Genomic DNA, 26,248 nt, shown 5'->3' with positions numbered 1-26,248 from the left:
GTCTCCACTCTTTGCGCACCCCTCAATTCCTTCACATTCCTGCATTGAATATCCATGCATCGTGTTTCTGGTATGTTTTGGCATGTCAAATCTCCTTAACTGAATGAGATTCTGTAGAGATGGGAGATGGATCTACTGCATTTGGAAAGGATGCACACACAAAAGAAAGAGGAACAAAACAAAACAAAACACACTGCAGAAACTAATAATAAGTACACAAAGTACACAAGTGTGTTTATTACATTTTGCAAGCACTTTGTTCTACATTTCAAAAACGCCACCATCAAGCTGTTGGCACATTTATGTACAAAACAGATTACTTGTAATGCCTGCTACAAAGCACTCTGTGAAAATACAAACTCTAATACCAGAAATAAAAGCCAGGAGAGTCAACATCGTTACATAAATTTAAAAGACAGTTTTAAAAATCATCACAAACCGTAAAGACACAGAACTGAAACGCTATAATATAGAATTTAAAGAAGCCCATTAATACTTTTGCTGAATATATTTAATACTGCATATATATCAGAAAAAATGTTGAACCATTAAGATAATCTAAGTGTAAAAAAAGCAAAGGGAACCCCCAAATTAATTAATACTACAGAATGAATAATCATGCCACAGATATAACCCCAGTAATACCCCCTACCTACTACAAGAACTTGTAAAATTACTGATGATGCATGACTAGTAGTTGTACAAAGATTGTTTCACTCAATAAATTTTATTAGAAATGTACTTACACCGAGGAAGGATTTCACAATGGTCAAATCAGTGCACAATACTATCTAGTTTTATACACTGACAAAATATCTTGTCAGGCTACATCATTTTAAAAGACACTTTTACAGCATTCTTGTAGCATTAGAAATCATCAAAAGAAGAGAGCCAAGGTTAAAACAAACACCAAATTTGGTCCAATAATACTGATTGTTTTGTCTTTAAAATTCCTCTGATACAGGTACTTCTTATAAATGAAGATGAATGAACATTCTGTTTAAATGACTTATTTGAAAAAAAAAAACACAAACATATCACTACACTGCTAAACAATACATTCTACAGTGGCCTCTGACCACATTTGAGAAAACACTACAGGTAAACCAACATAGATTAGAAGCTGCAAGCAAAGCTATATTATATTAATGGAAGCCTTTGCAAATATATCATACACGTTTTTGAAATAGTTTACAGAGATGCAATACATTAAAACTTTTAAAGTAGGTAAAACAAGTTCGGAGGGGTTAGTGTGCTTATTTTCAATATACCACCTTCATAAAGGTAATTTTCCACATTAGCATATTAAAAGTTCCAATCCAGCCACTGCATAAGTCACATAAAGATCATTCTCCCATAGTCCATGGTAGTTATTTCCATTAAAATGTCTCTACACTAAACTTGAAAAAGTAAGCCTGGTGTCACAATCTCAAAAAGGCAGCTAGCCATGCATTAGCATTACTGTTTCTACATGCTCACAACGTAAATCTGAGTAATTGGAGAGAAATACCTTTAAGTACATCAGGAAAAAAAAATACAATGTTAACAAAGATAAGAAGCACTTTTTTTTAACCTATCCTTATAAATTTAGAAATTGCACCGTAGGTTGATGAAAACATTAGCCAGGGCTTATGGTAATTTGGCCCCTGACCTCCACACAAGATTTGTCTTTCAAGAAGAGTTGTCATGATGTCATCTCTGCCTACTGTTCACGTAATGTACAATGGTCCCTTTGCAGGTTACCTGTAGTTAAACTAGTTACCGAAATCAAAACTAAAAAGTATAAAATGCTATTTTGTTTTCAAAACGTAAGAAAAAATGCAAAATAAAAAGTGTTATGTGTAACTCATGGGACGTGTGTAAAAAAACCCAACAAATCTTTGCCTTTGTCCAGATTGATATCTTTTGACCTTACAGAACTAATTCGTTTGAGAAATTTTCAAAAACTAATAAAAAAGACTGGATAGGAGCTTGTAGAAGAGATCGAATTATACCAATTTAGCCAATTTGGGAAGTAAGTGCTAAACAACAAAGAATATGTAGGTGACTCATAAGCCAGCCTCCATATCATTGATGAATAGCACTTTGATTTTGTGTTTCAAAGGTTGGATGGTTGGATGGTCCTTAGTTAAACACCAATGCATTCAAATGGTAAAGAACAGGAGAATTTATTTATGTGTATGCATTGAGTCGCTCTTTGGAGCGAGTAGAATGAATGTCATGAAGCTCTTGTTCTTCCTTCGACTTGATGTCTTCATACTTCTGCATCCGGCAGGCATCTTTCACATAAGCCCAGTTGGCGGACAGGACCATAAGGTAGTGAACCTAAGCAGAAACAAAAAAGAAATTATACTGGAGGTCTGTTCTCTGTCTAATATACTTTGTTCTCTGGAATGTTCAAATTATGTATTCATATAAAAATGTTCACAAATAAAAAGGAACAAAAATTAATAGGAACAACAGAAATATAATCTATTCCTTACTTCAATATCATAGCTCTTGATCTCATTTATGTGATGTTTCTGTCTATTCTGCCCTCATTTACCCAAGGCATGAGACTAGTTTGTATATATTTAGCTGTATTTTTATAGTCCAGACTGAAAAATATTCTCACATAGAGTTTGTGTGTTTCTGAGTGTGTCAGTGCCAGTCCTGGGACTGGAATTCAGAGTCAGAGTGCTGTCCCTGAGCTTTTTGTTTGTTTATTTGTTGGTTTGCTCAAGGTTAGCTCTACCACCTGAGGGACAGCTTCACTTCCTGCTTTTTGGAGATAAGAGTCTCATGGTCTTTCCTACATGGGATGGCTTCAACATCAATCCTCAGCTCTCAGTCTGTTAAGTAGCTACAATTACAGCCATGAGTCATCATATGTTGCCAGCTTGTACAGTTTGCTGTGAATTAATAGGAGATCGTTTTGAGTTACTGGGCAAAATAAAGTATAGTAAAAGAAATTCCAACATTAAATTATTAAGTTACTTTCTTATACAATGACTTGCTGTTTCCGTTAGATGTCTACACATTACTTTGTAATATGGATACTGCATATTTATTTAGTTAACATAACCAGAAAAGTGCTAAAAGAAGCTCCTGCTCTCTCTTGAGTCATGAAAGTCACTCAAGAAATGAAAATCCTGGTTTGACTGGAATGGATTGAGCAGTGTGACTGACTGTTTTTCTCTTTCCTCCCTTCCTTCTCAGGTATAAGAAAGCAATTCTGTCCATGATAGTTGATGGATGAATATGGAAGAGAAACTGAGTTGTCAGTTTTGTACTTTCTCTGAGTGTGAAAGAATGGACAAGAAATCTTGGTTTCAGAAAACTTCTATCAAGTCTCGGAGTATTTGTACATTAGTGACAGTTGGCATCCGTTGGAACCAACTAGACTCCATAGTAACTAGTGGCTTACCATAGTGACCTACTGGTAAATAAAAACCTACTGGGCTGAAGAGGAACTGCAGGACTCCGTTCCTGCTTTATGAAAATTAACTATGAAACACGTGACTTGAAACTACTGATCTTAATGAAAACAAAACTCTTTCCTCCATATGTGACTCAATATAGAGTTTATGTTCTTAAATAGTAAAAATAATAGAGATAAAGAAACTGATTGTTACTCAAAACAGAAATCATTTCATATTAATAGCAACCCAGAATTTACAATCCTAATGAATCCTTGAGATTACCTGTATTTCTAAATGGTCACAGTACTGAATGATTTAATCCTAGATATTTTTAATAGAATCTTACTCCTATCATAACTCCTATCATAATAGTAAAACTTATTTAGTTTATTTATTTTCCATTTCCTAATTTACCAGTTATCCTTGGCCTTTCTTCTGCACTGCCGAAATAAATGTGTTTCACAGGGCCTCAGATGAGAGTAGATGATCATCGACATAAGCCGCTATTTGGTTATTTAAATTGTAAACCCAAGTAAAGAGTCATGTGGACTTACCATAGCAATAACCGCTGCCCCAGCTCCAGCAAGAGCCACAATGAACAAGTGGAAGGTCATGTTCAGCTGAAAGAAAACCACAAAGAACCAAAACACATCACAGAGATGCACAGAAGAAAGGTGGGACTGCCACTCTTACAGTCTGTACATCCCAAGCAAAACTAAAATTTGGAAAAATTATTTATTTTGGACCAAAATATCATCACACTATCCTTTCTCCAACCATTACTTATTTATTTGTATTTATTTATTTATATGTATTTATGTATTTATTTGAAGTTTCACTTCAGGACCCACGTGGATTATATTTTTACCTTATGTTGTTCTACACATAGGCTTCAGAAACATCTTTTTGAAGCTTTATCAGTTTCTTTCAAATCCAAAGCACAAGACACTAATTCATGGGCATTGATTTTAAATAAGGCTCCGAGTCAGAATCACATTGGTAAAGGCCAGCTTCGTGCCGGTGGGTCACCAAAATACTGAGACCCAGAGGCCAAGCATTTATTTAAATTGTTGCAACAGCACTATTTTCATATAATTTCCTTATAAAGATGAGACCGTAGTTGATAATGATGGATTTTACTACTAATACTAATGTAAGGTTTATCATTTCACCCTTTATTGAGATGAGTTATCGAACAGCTGAAGTGTGTATAGTATATAGATTATCTCGTTCACAGTCATTCTCTTTTCCTTTGTACAACACCATTGTGAATAATATAGTCTCTGACAGGAAAAAGATGTTGAACTAAATATATGATATTTCTCAAGTAGCAAAATGACAGCTGAAATTCTGACAATACTAAAGACTGTGAAAACACTTACCTCGGTAGATTCACACATCCTCAGGAAATTCTCGGAGACGGTGCAGATTTTCTTTTCTTCTCCAATTGTCACAATCCCTAGAACATGTGGATGTTAACAGTTAGCACCATCACCATCTTCAAGAACCCAGAAAGAATAACTCTGGGCCATTTCATTCTCAGCATGTTTCGTTTTATGTTAGGTTATAATGGAAACATTTCTTTCCTCTAGTTTCATTGTGAATACTTGCGCGTAGAATTATGAATTCAAAACGCAATATTCTCTAATTCTGTAATTCAACGTATTTTCAATCCCAATTCAATTGAGTCTAGCTAGCCTCCTCAGCGCAGTTATATTGAGCTCATTGCTTTGGTCTCTAATGTGATGGAGGCATACTAATTGTTTTAGTAACTATGCCCCAGGCTGTGCTGAAGTCAGAATTGGAATTTGTTCAGCTGTTACACTCCTTCTGTTAGTCTGTAAAGACACACTGCCTCAGCTACTACTTTACCTTCTGCTGACAACGAAAACAATACTATTAGCAACAGAAACTAATGAAGATTGCCATTTTACTGATATTGACTCCTGGCCTGTTGCTTCATGGACCAGCTATATCAAAATCATAAGCACAAGTGCTAAACACATTTATGCCCAAAAGGGAAGAATAAGAAATGAGTTCTAAGCCAGGTATCGATGGCTCCTGCCTGTAATAGTAGCTACTCAGGAGGCTGAGATCTGAGGACTGCAGTTCAAAGCCAGCCTGAGGAAGGAAAGTCCATGAAATTCTTATCTCCAATAAACAACCAGAAAACTGGAAGTGGTGCCATGGCTCAGGTGGTGGAGCACTATCCTTGAGCTGAAGATCTGAGGTACAGCATCCAGGTCCAGAGTTCAAGCCCCAGGACCGACCCCCGCCCACAAAATGAGTTCTAAAAACATCATAGTATTTAATCTTCTCAACCAGAGTGCTCTTTACTTGATTTCAATAAGTGAATGTTTTACACATTCTTAGCTTTAAGTTATACTGTAAGTTCTTTTCTTACAGAGCAGATACTGTTCATTTCAGCTTCAACAGTTTATGGATCTCTTTTCAGTTTAAAATAAAACTGCTTTGTACAAGTACTTAATAATTTTTAAAAAGGAATAACAAAAATCAATGGCCATAAATGGAGAGTTCCATCTGTGCCACTATTACTTTCTGCCAAGATTAATCTAAGAGGAGAAAAAGGAATCCTACCCCAAGAGATCTATCTAGCAAAATCAAACCTCATGATGAAGGTCATCTTTCTCCTTAGTGATCTATCACAGACTTCATTTAAGTGAAATGTATAAGATACATACATACATACACACATACATATGTGTATATATATATATATATACGTATATGGAATATATATTTCAATTTCTGGAGGAAAGTACAGGCTGGCTACACAGCTTTAACTCTTGGTAATGATAGTTAAATATTGTAGACTATGTGGAATCAGCAAGACAATAAGACAGTTGAGGAATAAATGATCCAAGTTAAGAAGTCATTCAGAAGATGAGGAATCAGACAAAGATACTGAGAGAGGGAAACCAATAAGAATAGAAATACAGAACCTGAAGACTTCACGTATTGGAAACTAAATGAGGAGAGAATCATGGGGAATGATTAACTGTCTCCAGTACTGCTGATGGTCAAGAAAATGGAAATTAGATCACTGGGAGTCATTGGTGATCAAACTGCATGTTGAAAATGAAATGAAAGAAAACAAAATCATTGTCTGCTTCATGAACACTCTTTCTAGTTTTGCTACAAATCTGAATTGGGAAATGGAAAAAAAATACATGATATATATTTTGACCCAACTCTCACTCAGGACTCATGATACATAACATAATATGTTCTTTTGAATGGAGAAGACAGGTTGATAAGGCTGCTTATTTCTAGCGTCAAATTTGTATCTGCTATATCTTGCACAGATAATGCAGAATTCCCTGGGCATGGCTCCCTTCCTCAGAGAAACTGTGATGAATTGGGCCTCTGACCTAAGTATTTCTTCAACTTTATTTCTTGTCAAGGGTTTGTTTTCCCCTCATAATTGAGCTTTGCTGATTCTTAGTATTCCTAAAATACTATTGTAAAAAGCTATGTAGAGCCTGGTGCTAGTGGGTCATGCCTGTAATCCTAGCTACTTAGGAGGCTGAGATCTTAGGATCATAGTTCAAAGCCAGTCCTGGTAGGAAAGTTCATGAGACTCTAATCTCCACTCACTTGAGTAGCTCAAGTGATTCAGTGCCATTCTTGAGAAACAGAGCTCAGGTATAGAACCCAGGCCCTGACTTAAAGCATTAGAACCAGTCTACAGGCACAAGCTGTAAATAGAGAAGAAATAATACTTTATTCAGTGTTTAGGGATGGGAAGTGAGGTTATCTTCAGCCTTAAGTACTTTGGACTCTTAGTAACCATCATAAACTCTGTGATATCTGTGATATCTGTATCAAATCTTTAGATTTTTTTTTTTTGTCGGTCGTGGGGCTTGAACTCTGGGCCTGGGCGCTGTCCCTCAGCTCTTCAGCTCAAGGCAAGCACTCTACCACTTGAGCTACAGCGCCACTTCCGGTTTTCTGGTGGTTTATTGCAGATAGGAGTCTCACGGTCTTTCCTGCCCGGGCTGGCTTTGAACCGCGATCCTCAGATCTCAGCCTCCTGAGTAGCTAGGATTACAGGTGTGAGCCACCAGCACCCAGCAAATCTTTAGATTTTTAACAAAGCATATTATTAAATATTGACCCTGAGTGATATTTTGGGGACAAGCTTTAAAATTTTTTGGTGTTAGTATTTTGATATTACCATTTTATAACATAAGTTTGAAGATAAGTATCCAATAAATTCTACGCCATTGTGTCATTGTGAATACGTATCGCTGAAGGGTAACAAGCATCATTATAAAAGCCTTAAAATGCAAGTTAAATTATTTAATGTATTCCAAAACATAGAAAATTCTAGTATATTGTCGAAATTCCTTAACTGTGTTAAGCCTTGTTTCTGCTGTCCACAGAACTATTTGAAAATCTTATATTTATTACATGCACATGAATGTATGTATGTACACCCTTGCTAAGTATAATGTCCTTTGCATGATGAAAATTACCATTATGCGATTTTAAGACCTGTTCTCCTCTGAGATAAGAATTATTATCTATATGCTTTAGGGAAATTCCTTTAAGGTATTTTTTTTTTTTTTGCTTCATTAGTGAAATTCCTTTAAGATTAGTTTTTGCATGTTGAGTTGCTTTTTGTTGTGTAGTCATAAAATCTGAGTTGGTTATCATTTTGAAAAGTAGCTTCTTTTCTGATATCATGATAACAACGTGAATATATTATGTATACATATATCTTTAGAAGGTTCTGTTTGGCTTCATATTATCTGGATATCAAGGAGATAGTTATAGCAACCGATTTTACAACAAAGGAGAAAACCTTAATTACTTATGTAAATACTGCATGAACTCTTCTCCCACCCCCATAGAAGCAGTCTTAACAACCGTGTTCTAAACACTGGTCAGAATACAGCCCAAGTATATATCCTTTCACGCTTGTTAGAGCATGAATTGTTTTCTTTTCTTTTTTCATAAATAAATGCTAAATTTTCATTAAAATATATTGGCTGTAAATTAAATGGTTTCTCTCTTTTAAACATTTTTTTATCATCTTTAAGTAGTTGGACAAGGGATGTACTATTGAACAACACAGTTTAGGAACACAATACATCTTGATCATTATCCTCCACTTCAACATTCTCACTCCTATTTTGCCCTTATTTTTCTTTATTTTGTGATCTATACAAGGAATTCTTGACTGAATTCTCTCCCTCACTCCCCCTTCTGAGTTATGAGCTACCATTGAATTACATTATTTTTAAGTTGATGTTATAGCTAAATAAAGTCTTATAACTTGGGATGAACAAATGAATTTTGCCTTGTGATAGTTGGGCATTTTAATGGTTAGAACCTGGAGTGTGATGGGCAGAAATGAGTCTTTCAAAGACACTCACATCCTTATCTCTAGCAACACAAAGAGGATTTAAGATTAGAACGTAAGGGAGGGGCAATGTTGCTGGCTTAGAGGGGAAATGTCTACAAGTTAAGATAAATGCAGAGGCTCATAGTGACCGTGGGAATCTACTTTGGTATCAGAAAACGTATTCATTCAAATTGCCAGTAGCAGATAACCACAATTTTATTAAATAGAAACAACACAAATATATTCTAGAAGACAGAAGACTAATCAGGGGCTCCTGTACCCCTTGTAGAGGCTCTTTCCTTTTCCAGAAAAGAACATTTCTCACATTTACTGCCTCTTTGTCCTTTTCTCCATCACCAAAGCTAGCCACCTGCATGTTCTTGAGTCTTTACTGTGGTTCACTGACCTCTGACCAACACTCTTGACTTTCTTCTTTACTTTTAAAGACAACTGTAATTCCACTATGCCCATAATCCAGGATAATAATCTTCCTATTTTAAGAAGAGGTGACAAGCGACCTTAGTTCCATCTGTAACCTGTAAGTAACCATGGACACCTAGCCTCCAAGATATGGGATGTCTAGACATCTGAGATGCACACTAATCCCATTCTCAATGCAGGAATAGTGACTGGAATATAATGGAAAACATCTTTTCTTTTTTCCCTAAAAATTATACTGGAAAGGCAGTAAAGAATTCCATTTCAGTAGAGATACTTTGCATCCTCCAGGGAGATGCTAGGAAGCTATAGCTAAATCTATTTCTATTAGACAATTGAATTTATGTTTGATAAAGTCCCTTTATAGAACTCCTCCACTTGCAAACATATTCTATGTGCAAAATATGCTCTTTGGGATATCCTAAACCCTTAGTGTATTGAAAATGAACAGAACATTTAGGAAAGCAAAAGGAAAGTAGTTGAAAACTAAATCTTCTTATCTTTTCCAGATAATTGTTTTTCCACTCTTAAAGGTGAAATAAATTAGAGGAAAAATTAACAAGTATTATCCTGTAAAATTTCTTTTCATTGTCTAAAATCTGACTTTATAAGATTAAAGACCTTACAAATACCTACTCACCTGTTTTTGTCTGCCACACCAGAGAGAGTGAGACATTTCTAGTCAAAAGTTCATGAACTGGCCTGTCAGATATTCTTGAAAATACATTCACAGGAAAGACATTCCACCCTTGTTCTATTCCATGAGACATTTTCCTAAGAGGAATTGAGGCTCTAGCAGTAGAATTCAACATTTTAACAATAATAGCCTCAATGTGTCATAGTTAAATATGAATTTCAGACACAGCACAAAGAGTTCCAATATAAGTATGTCTCATGCAATATTTGTAACCGTACTGGCAGTAATTTACTTTTTTATGTTAAGTTTAATTTCACAAGGTGTCTCATACATTACCTGTTAATCCAGAGAACATAATCACATCTTTTCTTTTCTTTTTCAATTTAATTTTTAAATTAGCAGAATAAATAAAGACATTGAGGGGAGACTTGGAGACTGAGCCTAGGAAGCCAGAGCCACTCTTCTGGAGTGCCCTCTAGTGGTCGTTTTAGTAGCTCCCCTTTCTTAAGTTACAAGGCCCTTGATTGCTAAAGGTAAACTCTAATTTATTAGTGGAAAGAGCAGTCCATATTTTCTCCTGTCAAGCACTTCATGCACAGGGCATATTGTTCTGTTCTTCATTTGGATGAAAAAAGAGGTTCCAGATGATCATCTGCTAGGATGGTGTGGGGACCAACCTTTTGGAGCACTCAGTCTATAGTGTACCCCAGGGCCAGCAAGTCTGTAGACAAGTTTTAGTAAAATGTTTATACATTGCTGAACTATGAGAAAGCTTCATTAGAGAAAAAAATATTTAGAGTATCCTTGGATGTTAGTAGTTTGTCTTTTAATGGCTGCTCAATGCATAAACAAATTCATTTGCATATGTAGATTTGCATAACTTTAATAGATTTTATATAGCTCATACTTATGCAAATGATGAAATAGAATCTCAGATAAATGAACTGAAATGACATTCTATCTTTCTACTCTTCCAGTTGATGCTTGATTCAACATGGGAGACTTAATAAGAGCCCAGACTGTGAAGCAAGGCTACTTGCATTTGGATCCTGGCTCAGTCCTTTCCAAGCTGTGAAAACTCTGGAGTAGTTGAAGTTCCTGTGCCTCAGTTTTCTCATTTATGAAAGAAGTTAACCATATGGGCCACCAGACTGAGCTGTGGAAACTGAATAATTTAACATGAAGACCTGAAAGCAGTAAATGATTGTCACAACACTCTAAGGAATTAGGGTATGAGAATTAGAAAAAATGGAGGATATAAGGGATTATGTAACTATACCTGCTCAAAAATGTCTTTTGGATAAAGGGTCTGACATCCAGAAGAAAATATGTTCATCTTTATGTTAATGTTTGTAGGATTTATCTATTTATGCATTTTTAAAAGCTTCCTCTCCGATAAAGCTCAGATGCTTAGCCTTTCTATTTCTTTAGTTAACATTATAAATATAAATATTATACAATTTATATAAACATAAATATAAAAACTATAAATGGTAATATCATGTATGAATAAATTGTGATTATTCTTACATATAGGGTTAGGCTTAAATATAACTAAACAGAGTGGAGCTATAACTCAGTGTTTGAGCACTTGTTTTGCATGCATAAGACCCTGGGTCTCATCCCAGGCAGCACACACGCACACACACACACACACACACACACACAAACATACACACACACACACACACACACACACCCTTACAGAGAAGCCTTTTGCTTGTTTATAGTAGCATTTTTTCCTATGTCATTATTTGTTTTGGTTACTTCTTGTTATTTACTTTTAAATTTAATTGTCAAAGTGATGCATAGATTATTTTTAAATGTGGTATAACTTTTCCCATTGGAAGATGACAATGTGTCATGACATGTGTTTCCTGGATGATGTTCATCCTAGACAACTCCACTGTTCAGTCTGTCATGGTAAAATGTGAGTAGGAGGTGACATCAAATCAAGTTTGAGAAGGGGCAGGAAATCTAGAGATATGGCCACAGTTTTTACCTACTAATTCCAGGAAATGCAAATTGAAAGTGTATTCAAATATACAGGAATACATAAGCGTTTTGAGAACAAATCCACTGGTTTTGGAAATCCTGCTTATTTGAATCTACTGCTGAACATCTTACAAATGTACACCCTAGTAAATGTATCACTGTGGTTGTTGTAATGATGTTGACCAAGAGATGTAACTATGCCGGAGGCACATATTTCATGATAGAGTGTGAAGTTATATTTGTTACGCTTAAAATCCAGCATCTACCTACCAAACTGACGAAGGTCCAAGCAGAGATTTGCTCCCTCCACTAAAGTGGTGTTCCGGCAGATGGTCCACAGATTGAAGTACATGTACACTGGCAGAGAGCTGAACGCCGTAACTCCCAGCCAGGCCAACATGAAAAGGTACGTCAGCATAATAAACTACAACAGAGAAAAAGAGAGGAAAAAATACATCATCTACTGAAAAGGAAGCATTCATTATTTAGCCTGTAAACTCAGTATATTAAGGTTTTAGAGTCCTGGCACATAAACAATAATTGCCACAGGATTCAGCCATTGTAACACCAGGGTTCGACAAATGTAATCCTTTAGGTGTAAAACCTGCTGGAATGTATCATTTTGGAAGAGGTTCTATAGCTAATAATGGATAAAACCATTTGTATTTTATACTTTTTAAATATGCTTTTATTGGACATATACTGTACAGAGGGGTTACAGTTACACAAGCAAGGTAATGAGTACATTTCCTATCAAGCATTATTGTCTCCTCCTTTTATTCGTGTATTTATTTTGTAGATCTCGCTTCAATTTTTTTAAAGTTTGGAAGATTGGAGCAAAATGTACTCATTATTTTGCCCATGTAATTGTAACCCCTCTGTACAGTATTTTCACAATAAAAAAATAAATAAAAATTTTAAAAAAGGAGAACTTCTATTGCCAAAACAAAGACATAATAGGTTGTCAGTCAATTTGTATTGCAGCTAAACCATTTCAAATCATAAATATGTAAGCTATTTAATCATGCCATTATTAGCTTTATTATTGGAGATTCTGAAATCATATTAGTAAATAATATGATTGTATACTTACATTCCTTTTTAATATTTTTGTGAATTTGAAAGCTCTTATTCTACAAATGTTAATTTCACTTTTAACATAAAACCTAGTAAATATCATGTTACTTTTAAAATCGGCTTTGTACCTTATTTCTGAAACCATTTAAAAATGTTTATAAAAGTTAATTAAAATAAGTTGATATTTCCTCAATAAAACTGGATAAGAGAATTGGGTTCAGGATAAATTCATTCAGGATAAATTTTAGGTTAAACATGGTAGAGATGCCATCTAATACGATATTTTGGTGCCTCTGTTAGTAGGTAGATGTAAGATAACAAATAGGAAAATCTCTACAATATAAATCTTTGACATTAAAAGCTGCAGCTACAGCTATTTGATGCTTCTGAATTTCAACAGCATTTTTCTAGAAGATTGAATAGAAGTATTCAGGCTTAAGTTCAGCAGTTCAAGTGTATATCACATTTTTAAATGACACTTTAATACATAATAAGTGCACCAAATCTAATTAAATACATTATTCAAACTTAATATTTTGCTGGTTAATCATGTCTAAATTTTATTCCTTGATTCAGATAAAATCTTGAGACAATTTAATAGTGGCCATAATGTCTACTAAAATAGAACTTTGAAAAATAGTGAAATTGGTTGAGTCATACTGACAAGGATTATCAGAATTAATGAAGACAAAGAATTCATGTACTTTTATGAAGAGGTTGTCTATAAAGCCAATAAGAATCAAAATCAAACTTGCTAAAAACTCAGAATCTAATTAAATATATGCTTTCTTTTCTTTATCTTTAAGTAGTTGTGCAATGGAGTTGCCATTCAACAAAGCAGTGTATAAATACCGTGCATCTTGACCAATGTCACCCCTTTCAATGTTCTCTTCCATCCCAATGGACCCTTTCCCTCACTTTTCTTAAGTTTTAGGTTCTGTTGTAAACTCTTTTACCATTTGAACCAAGCAGTTTTGTGCACAATTAATCGGTGTCATCCCTTCAACATGTTAACCCCCATTTGACTCTTATATTTCTCCATTGTGTAGTATATCCCCTGAAACCTTCATTGCGTTCTCCTGGCTTCCTCCTTGCTTCTACCACGCCTCTTGCTTTCATCCTCCCTCTTGTAAGTATCCATTTCCTAGTACTTATTTTGTTGGATTTTATCTTCATCTTCCTAAAGAATTATACTATTTGAGCTCTCCATACAGTCTCTTATACTTCAGTTAGCTCATTTGTAACTACTTAGGTACGAACCAATGTGTTTACTTGTAGATTTTTTACAGGCATACTCTAGCAACCACAAATGAGGGAAACCATGTGCTTTCTAATAAATGGTCTTATCTGATCTCAAACACAGCATCCACATTTTCTCTAGTATAAAATAATTGGGATGGGCTCACTAGACTTCCTCCATCTATTCTTATTTTTATACTTATCTCTTAACTATCATTTGGTGGACATATTTAAACCTTACACATACATAATGAAACAAAACTTGGCTTAAAAAATTAGAAAATAAAACTCGAATATAAAAATTATAACTATCTTTAAAAGGCCACTTGGCATTTTGATAGTATTATTAAAATTTATATTACTTTTAAAATGATTTCATCTTCTTTTGCAAATACATAGGATTGATACACTTCAATACCTAATGTAGATTTATGGTAAGGTTTCATTCATATAAATTAAGAACACTTTGTGTATATTTTAATGATTCATTCTATGTGGGAATGTAGCCAAGGGTGGGTCTTGAAACACACGTGAGCCATTGTTTAACCATTTGTTGTTATCTACTAGAAGAAAACCAACAATTTTTCCCATGGGTCTTTCTCCTCTCTCCTTCTTGGAAAGGTTCATTCATCAATGAGGCTCACTGAGTTGTGTGATGGAGGGCGGGGTCAGCTAAGAGTTGCTGTCTGCTCAACAACTTTCCTATCCTCTCATATCACATTTTTCAGAGTCCAGGCAAGGGAAGAAAGCTGTGGTAAGCCTCAAAACAGGGATGAACAGATTACCAATGGCAAAAGCATCACATCTAACAAAATAATTCATTCTGTTGTGCAAGTTATATTCCATAATTTGTGTTTTGTTTCGAATATGTAAGAGATAAAGATCTATTTTCGTTTGCATCTTTTCATCAGGACATGCACCTCGCTGTCCAAACAAAAATCTCTTGTCACCATTGTTCTTCAGTTTTTTTTTTTTCTTACTAAAAATAAATTTGTTGAGTGCCTACCATATGTTGGCCTTAACTGAATGTAATTGTGATAGATAGTTTATTTGACATGATATATAATTACAGTTTTAGTGTCATCTTGGATATTTGAATCAAGCTTAGAAATTTACTACAAAAATTTCAATAGAACTACAAGAGGCAAGGCTTCCATATACTTTGGGTGAAGACCATGTATTATTGTTCCTTGATTATGCAGCTAGAAAGACTCCATTGTGTTTTACTTGAATATAACTTGTAACAGGTAATTCTTTTCTTCATATAAACTCCCCTAAACGTATTTAGGATCGAAGAACATCACACATTCGCCAGTGAGTTGCTATGGAACCTTAGTAGGTGTGTGTGATTTGAAGGCAGCAACAATGATGAAAACAATCCAGCTGACTGACTCCAAATAAGCTCTGAGTGTAGGAATTAATTTCCTAACTGCTGGAATAAAAAACAACCACTCACTGAATTATTTTTGTAAGTTCCCTTTCTCAGGTATGAATATAAAAATGGTTTCCAAAAATCTTAGCCCAGAACCCTATATTTGACAATAACATATATTAGGTTTTGTTATATTTAAATAATTGTGCAAAGGAGTTACCCCACAGTATCTTCTCATTTGAAATGGATTGAAAGCTTATTGGTCTACTCAGGATTTTACTGTAAGAGCATCTTAACAAATATCTTCCTTTTTTTTTTTTTTTTTTGTCGGTCGTGGTGGGGCTTGAACTCTGGGATTGGGCGCTGTCCTGCGCTCTTCAGCTCCAGACGATCACTCTACCCCTTGGGCCACAGCGCCACTTCCGGTTTTCTAAGTGGTTGATTGGAGATAAGAATCTCACAGCCTTTCCTGCCTTGGCTTGCTTTGAACCATGATCCTCAGATCTCAGCCTCCTGAATAGCTAGGATTACAAGCGTGAGCCACGGGCGCTCAGCCTAACGTCTTTACATTTTTAACAAAAGCAAAAACAGCTCAGTTTAAAGATCCTCTGATCACCAATTTTTACTGACAGATGCTCACAGAAAGGAAGCTTCTCCTATGTATTCTCCAGTCAGGCAAGGAATTGGAAAGAAAGATTTTAGGCCTTTCCTGTGCCAATTACATCATTATTTGAAAACCTCTTAGGGTGATCTAATGGGCACCCCATAGTAAGTAAGAGCATCTGACTGAGGATGAGAAAGATCTCATACTTGGTGTGTGGCTTTCCTTTATCTTCACTTTCAGCTTCTACTGTATGGTACTTGCATTATTTTTACAAATGAGATGATAATCCAGAAAAACATGGTAATATTGTTCCACTAGCTAAAATAATGGATAATTGGGCTCCTGAACATAAGCCAATTTGTGGATCAAAGGTGGCACTATTAAAAAGTAGAGTTCTATTTGCTATGGAGATTAACATTGTTCAATGTTTAACCACATCTCTGGCCTAACGAAGTACAGTTTTAATATAATACATTGTATAATATTTGAATCAGGCTTGTTAGCATATTCATCACCTCAAATGTCAATCATTTTGTGGTGAGGTAATTTTAAATTCATTCTCAGTGCTTTTGATATGTACAATAGCCTGTGATTTACTCTGTTTACCAAATGGTATATGTGAGAACATGCAGCATTTTCCTTTGCACCTTTAATTCACCTCGCATCATGTTCTACAGGGCCATTCATGTTGTACCAAATACTTTTCATGTTTTTTCTTTTTAAAGGCTGAATAGTATTTAATCCAATCCAATTCAATCAGTCAGTAAAAGGAAAACAAAGCTGAGATTTTTCTTATCTATTCATCCATTGATGGCTACAGGTGAGCTGCATAATTTGGCTCCTGTATCTATACAATGATTGCAAACATTCTGGATAAATACACGGAAGTGAGATTGATGAATCTCTTAATGATTTTGTTTAGTTTTGTGGGAAATTCCATTCAAATTTCCCTAGTGGGCCTTCTAATAAGTTCAATATGGCTATTTTCCAACAGAACTATTTTGCTTAGCAGAAACTGAATTTAGATAAAGTCTCATGGAACATTTTTGCTTTTCTTTTCTTTTTAAATAAAAGTATTTTAGATACCCTTGATGTGATGAAAAAGACATTTATTAATGCTCAACATTCCTAGCCATAAAAGAAATGCAAATCAAAACAACATTGAGATACCACCTCACTCCAGTTAGAATGGCAGAAATCAAGAACTCTAACAACAACAGATGCTGGAGGGGATGTGGATAGAAGGGAACCTTACTTCATTGTTGGTGGTATTGTGAACTTGTTCAACCACTTTGGAAAGCAGTATGGAGGTTCCTCAAAAAACTTCACATAGAGCTCCCCTATGACCCAGCAATCCCACTTTTGGGCATTTACCCAAATGTTTACAAACAAGACCACACTAAAGCTACCAGCACAACTATGTTTATTGCAGCATTATTTACCATAGCTAAGATATGGAACCAGCCCAGATGCCCCTCAGTAGATGAATGGATCAAGAAAATGTGGTATATATACACAATGGAATTCTGTGCCTCCCTCAGAAAGAATGACATTGCCCCTTTTGTTAGGAAATGGAAAAACTTGGAAAAAATTATATTAAGTGAAGTAAGCCAGGCCCAAAGAAACATAGGTCCTATGGTTTCCCTTATTTGCAATATCTAGTATATGTATGAGTCAAGCGGAAAAGGTCAGATAATGTGATGTTAGGAAAATGAATCCTTAGATATGTATTTTAATGTTTTTTTCCTTTCATGCATTTGTTTCTAACACATTTATAAGATTATCTCTTTCTGTAATCTCATCCCCATAACTCAAGATCTACCTAAGTCTAATCATGAGAAGTATAACTTATAAATTACAATAAAACTCATTTACAAAATGGCTGGCTAATACTCAAAAGTCAAGGTCATCACAAGCAAGGACCATCTTAGAAAATATCAAAAGTGCACAGCCTACAGGCTAACTTCTGAATAGAACACTGAAATAGAAAAAAAGTAAACACTGGACTAAGTAAAAAGAAAATAAGTAAAGCCTGGACTTCAATTAATAATAATATATAAATATTGGCTCATTAAATTCGACAAGTGTACCATATAATGTAAAATATTGAAAAGAGAGGAAACTGGGTTTGTAAATATAGGAACTGTAATCCATCTTTACCTTTCTGTAATACTATTTCAAATTGAAATATTTATTTTAAAAGTTACTTTAGGATTATAAAAATAAATAAAAAACATCATTTAAACAGGGATACAAGTTGAGCCACTACAACAATGAGATGTACAAGACATTATGTCAAAATATGAACTTTACAATTTAGGCGGGGTTTGGGGGAGTGTAGTTGTAGAGATGGGAGGGAAGGGATGGTAGGGGAAAAACAAAGGAGGAGTCAACAATACTTGACAGGAAATGTATTCATTACCTTGCTCATGTAACTGTAACCCCTCCTCTGTACAGTATTCTCACAATAAAAAGCTTATTTTAAAAAATAAGATAAATATTAAGTATGATATATGATAAGACAGTGGATCTGATATGTAGATACATCTAAGGAAAATTAAAATGCCACTGGGTATGAAAGATTTTTCTTAAATAATGTTTGGCAAGGACTATATTGTAACTTGAATAATAAGAATAAAAAAATGCTGGCTAACACAAAAGCTTTATATTTTGTAATGCTTTATCTTTGCTTCATCAATATCACCTCAAAGGACTAACCAAAACATTCTATCTAATTTTGTCATTAGAAAAGGAAAAGAATGAAAATTTCCATTTATTTCTTCTTAATGTTTGTGTGTCAGATGCTTAATATATCATCCATTAGAATGAGGTTCATCTGCCAACCCAGATGCCCCTCAGTAGATGAATGGATCAAGAAGATGTGGTATATATACACAATGGAATTCTATGCCTCCATCAGAAAGAATGACATTTCCCCATTTGTTAGGAAATGGAAAGGCTTGGAAAAAATTATATTAAGTGAAGTAAGCCAGGCCCAAAGAAACATAGGTCCCATGGTTTCCCTTATTTGCAATATCTAGTATAGGTATGAGTCAAGCAGAAAAAGTCAGATAATGTGATGTTAGGAAAACGAAACTTCAAATATGTATTTTAATGTTTTTGTTTCTTTCATGCATGTGTTTCTAACGCATTTATAAGATTATTTCTTTGTTGCTTTGTATGTCCCTCCCCCACAGTGTAACCCCCGCTTTCACTATATTTGATGTCAGTATAACATGTGGAGGAGATGGGGACAAACAAGTCGTTTAAGGATTCAGGTGGACCTGTTGCAACAATGAGAAGTACAAAATGTCATGTCAAAACCAGCTTTACAATGTCGGTGGGGGGGGGGGGTATGATTGGGTGGGAGGGAGGGGGGAGGCTGGGAAGGGAGGTGAAGGGTAAACAAAGGAGGAGGCTGCAATGCTTGGTAAGAAATGTATGCATTATCCTGCCCATGTAATTGTAACCCCTCTGTACAGTATGTTCTCAAGTAAAATAAAATAAAATTTTAAAAAAAAAAAGAATGAGGTTCATCTGTTCTTGTATTTATTGGGTTCAGTTTTGAGCCATATGTGAGATCTACTTCAGTTACTTATACCATATAAAATCTTGGTTCTTTCTTCCTCAATTAACACTTTTTTTAAAAAAAAATTAAATTTTTTGATCCTGGGCTTGAACTCTGGACCTGCTGTTCCTGAGCCTCTCTGTGCTCAAATCTAGTGCTCTACCACTTGAGCCACAGTGCCATTTCTGGCTTTTTCTGAGGAGTTTATTGGAGATAAGATTCTCACAGACTTTCCTGACTGGGCTAGTTTCAAACCCTGCACATCAGATCTCAGCCTCCTGAGTAGCTAGGATTACAGGCACTCAGCTTTAATTCACACTTTTTGTAACAACTTTTAATATTATCACCCTTTGTGAAACAGTCTCTATCCCTCCTCCCCATTTTATTATCCTAATGGAACAGCAGTGTCTTCATGTTTGATTTGGTGTATGTGAAAGAAAGGTAAGGTCTTATTTGCAGGCAGTCTTGGCAGTCTGGGTTGAAATTGTTTATTGGTTTGTAGGTGTGTTAATTTTTTAAGACTAAATGTTAGGGACAGTCTAGAATGCAGTGTTCCTTGATGACAACTTTGTTTATGAATATACAGTGAGATTTCCTACAGGTAGTCATCAAGAGAGAGATCTTAGAATGTTAAGGTCTTCCATGTTCTGCAGATAATCCTTGTATTGGTAAAAGAGTCAATTTATGATTGTGGATGAGAAAAGATTAAAATGGCAGCTTCTCAGCAATGGAACTTTCTAGTTCCTAGTGTATAATCTTACTAAGATGCAAAAAAGAAAGTGGCTGGGAGGTACAAGAAAAAAAAATCCCTAAAGAAGCAGGTTTGTCTTATTAGCCTAAATAAATCACAAAATTGTGAAGCAAATCCTGATCGGGAAAATGGTGGTAGGAACTATGTGACAGATGTTTCAAGTCAAACTTGGTTTCATCATCCACCAATTACCAGGGCAAGTCACTGCTGGTGTTGTATAAGCAGAAGATTCCTTATCTATGAAAATAAAATGATACTAGAGTTTACATAGTAGTTAGATAAACTCAAGCAGAATATAGTTTTCCACATATACTAATAAAAGTAACTGCTTCATTTTGTTACTTTTAAACTATGTATGGCATGATGCTGTCTGCATAATAAGACATGGTTTATGGGTTGAACTGCATCGTACCTGTACTATCTCAGAAAGTAGCCTTATTTGAAGACAAGGTCATTACAAAAGTAAGCAAGCTGAACTGGGAAGGTGGCTTAGTGGTAGAGTGCTTGCCTAGCATGCATGAAGCCCTGGGTTTGATTCCTCAGTACCACATAAACAGAAAAAGCTGCAAGGGGTGCTGTGGCTCAAGAGATAGAGTGCTAGTCTTGAGCAAAAGAAACTCAGCAACAGTACCCAGGCCCTGAGTTCAAGCCCCGGGACTAGCAGAAAAAAAAAGTAAGGAAGCAAAAAATGAGGCCAACCATGCTAGGCCAGTATGATGGGTGTATTTCTGAAAGGAAATACAAAGGAACAGGCTATTCAGGAAAGAAAACATGTACCCTAAGTGGGTAGAAAATGAACTTTTCTCTTTTTGATGCCAGTGACTCTGAGGCCAAGGTGACAAGCAAGGGTATGGAGAAGTCTCTCAGGGCTCCACAAAGCTAACTACAGCCTCTACCGTGGACTCAGGCCCTGGAGTTGTCCTGCAGTGTTGGGGTGCACGGAGCATGCGTGAGAGGCCCTCCCCTCGGCACTGCTGTCCGTCGGCGTTGAGGATATTGCAGATTCTCCTTCCGTCTAACTTCTGCTCATTCCCAGGTGGCAGAGGGGGTGTTAAGGGAGTGGGTGGGGGCATCTTGGTGGGCCGACTCCCTGCTGCATAGCCACTAGAAGAGCCCACGCAGCTGCTGCCAACCTTCTGGTCTCTTGGGTGGGAATGGGTGACACAATCGTTACTATTATAACAAAAAGTGGCTCATATTATATGTGTGTGTGTGTGTGTGTGTGTGTGTGTGTATTTATACACACACACACACACATATAGATATATATGAAATGCCTTTAAGATGTCTGGATGGCTGACAGATAATCAACTAGACATGTAAAGGCATTTTCTTCTGTGGTGATTTTTGCTATGAACTGTATTTACAATTCTGAGTGAAACACTGACTGCAATTGTCCTGGCAAAAGAGCCATCCTGAGAGTAGAAATGTGTTCATAGACACCCCCCCCCCACTTCCGTGGGGCCTGAACTCTGGGCCTGGGTTCTGTCCTTCAGCTCTTCAGCTCAAGGCTAGCGCTCTACCACTTGAGCCACAGTGCCCCTTCCGGCTTTTTCTGCTTATGTGGTGTTGAGGAATCGAACCCAGGGCCTCATGCACACGAGGCAAGCGCTCTACCACTGAGCCACCTTGCCCACTCTCCTTCACTCTTACCAGTTCACTTCTGTAGTGTCATGGACTCTGAGGTGGAAAAGCTTTGGAGACGATCTTAAGCAAGCTGTGACTGCAGGGAGGTTCAGTGACTATCTAAAAGCTCCCAAACGACATTTCCGTGCTGCTATCCAAACTATAAGGAAAAGCTCTTCATTAACTGAATTGACTCTTTGCTAGAGAAATGGCCCCAGGGATGACTGAGAACGAACTTAAGGCATGTACTTGTTCATTAAGCTAACATTTTCTTATGTATCAGAATCTTCTCTAAATCTTGGATTTGATATGAGTCCAAAGAATTTAGGTGATGAGGCCCAGGTTAGAACTCTTTGGTCACATTATTCTCGTTTGTTTGAATATGTGCATGTTTTCTCTGTGTGTGCTGTAATAAATGATGTCCAAATTAGAAAAAGATGAGTTCTGTGAGAAATTATTCCATTAACAATAGATACCCAGAACTGGGGAAAATTATTTTATCCGATAACACAGAGCAGCACCCTGGCATCTTCTGCTAGCTAATGAGGAAAACTGTTCATTCATGGGTAGTTTTCAACTTTTCTGTGAGATTGGGCCAATTTACATCATTCCTTATTAGAGACAGCATACTTATATAAAAAACATTATATACTAATTATATGCTATAATTAAATGTAAGTTCTTCGATAGCCTAGCAAAGAGAAAATCAGGTCAATGTAAGGTTCAATATTTCATTGCTATGAAACTGTTCTGCCTAAAACATGTGACAATATTTTCAGCCATATCATTCTCAATATTCACCAAATTGGTATTTAACATTTTTTTTGCATTGCACTAATTCTAGCATATGAATAAAATTTGATTAATCACTTAGTATCATATTAAACAAAAAGGGCTGAGGACCAGATTCAATAAGATCTTCATCATAAATCAGGAGAAAAGAGAAATTAACTCTATTTTTACATTTAAAAACACAGAGTTGTATTCAAAGAGAGGCAGAACAAAATCCCACCTTTCAAACTGAGAGTGGATTTTGGTATCATTTCTTATGAGAACCTCCAAAGCCTTTTGACATAAATAATCACAAACCAATAGACAATTCTGTTGCCTGTAGAAGCAAAATCGATTTCCTTGTGCTGCATGCAACTTGGAATTTAAATTTGAGAATGACAGTAGGGGTGATATGAATGTGGATGCTTTATACTCATAAACTGACAGGTGGAATAGAAATCCCCCTTTGTACAACTACTGAAGGACAATTTTTGAAATGTATGAATAAAAAACATAAAACTGAGTTTCCTTGAAGCATCTTCTTAACTTGGAACTGATTTTGTCAATGCGTGGTGATAACCACCACAGAAGGCAATCCCGCTGGATTAAAGAATCCTTGAGCTCTTGGTGGAGGAATGTAAAGAGCTCGTGGTGCACCGAAGGGAACTCGATTGAACTCGCGGGGAGACAACCTACCCAGGCACTCACGCATCTACCACAGGTGGTGATTTTGAAATCGCCATAGAGATCTTTGATGGCGCCGGTTGTGAAGAAGCCTTCCACCATCAGCAGAATGCCATACACGAAGAAAGCAGCTGCGATGCCGTAGATCACGTATTTAAAGATGTCAATCCTGGGGGAGATGGGGCGAGGGGGAGAAAGGACAATGCTTTATTTTAGGCACTTTTAAATTATTGTACGTTCACAGAAATGGATGATCACGTCCTTAAGGATCGTCAGAAATGCAAGTTGTAGAAACTGTATGTTCCTAATGGAGGTTGGGCTTTCAAACATTCTTGTTCCCATTTCTAACATATGCATGTACATATGCATTTCATTTGGTCACTTTTAATATTTGTAGGCATTGGATTGGAGGTTTTCATGACTATAGGTTTCTTCTTCTCTTCCAACGCATAGACTATAACTCATGCATAATACAATTTTCCTATTGGAAGTATGAAACTCAGTGGGTTTTTTTTATTGTATTTGCCTTTATTCATTGACCACAAGCAATATTTTTCATCAGCAAAGAAACTTTATAACCATTAGCATTCATTACCAATATCTCACACACTGCACAACTATATTATTATTCCCCATTTCTAGTGCCAGTCAATCATACATCTTCATGTGGGAGACAGAATACATGAGGATGATATACAGAAGAGAAGACAGTCTGATGAAGATTAATTAGATTAGAAGGATGTGTCTACAAGCCAAGGGAAGATTGAACCCCCTGTGCCACACAAGGCAAAGATCAGGATCCGCCCTAAGTCTCAGCTGAAGTTCAGCTCTGCTGATAACTCAGTTCCAGGAGCCTGGCTTCACCAACTCAGAGCAAATACAATTTTAAATTAATTCATCAATTTATACTTATTTGCTTATGTATAGATATATTAATGCTAATAACTGAGCCAAATATAAATGTTATCTATAATAACATGGATAACATATCCACAAGCTCATCGCCTCATTTGTTTCGTTTGCCTGGTTTGTGGTAATTTTTTATTATAGTGTCAAGAAAGTGTCACTGTGGTGTGTGTGTGTGTGTGTGTGTGTTTATAACTGTGTGTGTATTTGAATGTGAAGAAAAGCTACTTGAAACCAATCCTGACACTGCTTAATGCATAGTATGCATCTCTCAGTAGGATGAAGTGGTAGTGGATTGATACTAATGCTATGTTGTCAGATATCTCTTCTGATTTAGAAAAACAGCAAATTTTAAAATGCAGGAAAATGGTTGCTACTACTTAATCCTTAAATTCAATTCATTACAAGGTAAGCCATAAGATTTACCCGCTTGTCGATTTGTAAGTACACCTACACTATTAGTAAAACCTTTTCATATTACAAGCCCGAAACCACACTGTTGCACAACACTCTTCCTTTCCCTCATGTATACCTGGCCTAATCACCATTCCACTTTTCATTTCTATGAGGGTCACTATGCTAGATTTCCCATATAAATGCTGTCATTGTGCCTCTGCTGACTGGTTTGTTTTACTCAGCATAAAGTCATTCAGGTTTATTCAAGGTATAACATGTAATGGGGTTTTCATTTTTTGATGCCCAAATAATATTCCGCTGCATCTATAAATCAATGTAATTGTAGCCCACCTATCCATCAACAGGTATTTTGACTGTTTTAACATCTTGCATAATGAAATATGCAGCAATGAACATTACAGTGAGGTATTTCCTCAAATTTTTATTTCCATGTTTTAACATAAATAGCTCAAGTAAGATGGAAGAGATCATCTTGCAACCTTCAATGAAAATGACTTGACTGTTTGTGTGTGTGCTTATTCCTAGGCATTCTATTGTGTTCCATTGGTTTATGCTTGTGTGTGTGTGTGTGTGCGTGTGTGTGTGTGTGTGCATGTGTGTGTGTGTGTGTGTGTGTGCGTGTGTGGTGTGTGTGTTTGGCCAATACCAGTCTGTATTGATTACATAAGCTTTCTTGTTTGGAAATAAAGATGTGTGAGGGAGGTCTCCACTTTATTCTCCTTGTCGATAAATACTATTTTGCTTTTCAGAGATTTTGTAATTTTTTAAATGAATTTTATGACTGAACACTTCTCTACTTCTGTAAAATTGAATTCGGGTTTTCAAAAAAAGTGAATTGATCCGTAAATCCTTTGGATTATATGACATTTTAACTTAGCAACATTAAGTTCATGGACATGATTTTTTTTCCTTAGGATTGCACTTTCTGTAACTTTTTTCAGCACGGTCTTCTGGTTTTCACATGGAAATGTTTTGCCTCTTTAGATGAGTTTGTCTCTAAATTCTAAACATTTTTCATCTTCAGAATGTTATTAAAGATGGGCTTATGTTGGCATGAATTCAATTTTTCTTAATCATTTTAAGCTTGTGAAATCTTGTTTTGTGATCTACTATATTTTATATCTTGGTAAATGTTCCAAGTGCTTTGGGATGGAATATTACTTATTTGTCCTTTATGGTTATTTGGCCTACAATGTGGCCCAATGTATTTTTTCTTTATTGTCAGAATGAAAAATAACAATACTATGGGCAGTTTTCTCAAGTGCCAGAATACTGGATACATGATCCAATCTTTTCCTTCAAGACAGAAGTCATGAAAAGGAACCACCTATTCTTGTAATGAACTCTGCTGGCTTAAGGCTGATGTGGGTTGAGATTGTACTTCTATTTCA

At 35.9% G+C, this 26,248-nt stretch overlaps 1 protein-coding gene across 2 annotated transcripts in view; it reads right to left on the bottom strand.

Moving 5' to 3' along the window:
- Nucleotides 1-208: 208 nt before the first annotated feature.
- Nucleotides 209-26,248, bottom strand: part of Gpm6a (glycoprotein M6A) — a 239,798-nt gene continuing 213,758 nt past the window's right edge. For both annotated transcript variants that reach the window (XM_042700864.1, XM_042700855.1), the window contains exons 3-7: nucleotides 23,547-23,703; nucleotides 12,113-12,266; nucleotides 4,784-4,860; nucleotides 3,956-4,021; nucleotides 209-2,325 (exon numbers count right to left, since the gene is read on the bottom strand). In XM_042700864.1, the coding sequence (XP_042556798.1) occupies nucleotides 2,173-2,325; nucleotides 3,956-4,021; nucleotides 4,784-4,860; nucleotides 12,113-12,266; nucleotides 23,547-23,703 (607 nt within the window). In that variant the 3' untranslated portion in view covers nucleotides 209-2,172. The remainder of the gene's footprint in view (nucleotides 2,326-3,955; nucleotides 4,022-4,783; nucleotides 4,861-12,112; nucleotides 12,267-23,546; nucleotides 23,704-26,248) is intronic.

The sequence above is a fragment of the Dipodomys spectabilis genome, unplaced genomic scaffold (assembly GCF_019054845.1).
Source record: "Dipodomys spectabilis isolate Male_0828 unplaced genomic scaffold, ASM1905484v1 ptg000009l, whole genome shotgun sequence".
In the NCBI taxonomy this organism is placed as follows: Eukaryota; Metazoa; Chordata; class Mammalia; order Rodentia; family Heteromyidae; genus Dipodomys; species Dipodomys spectabilis.
Note: the sequence above shows the minus strand (reverse complement) of the source record. Positions and strands in the feature narration are given on the sequence as shown.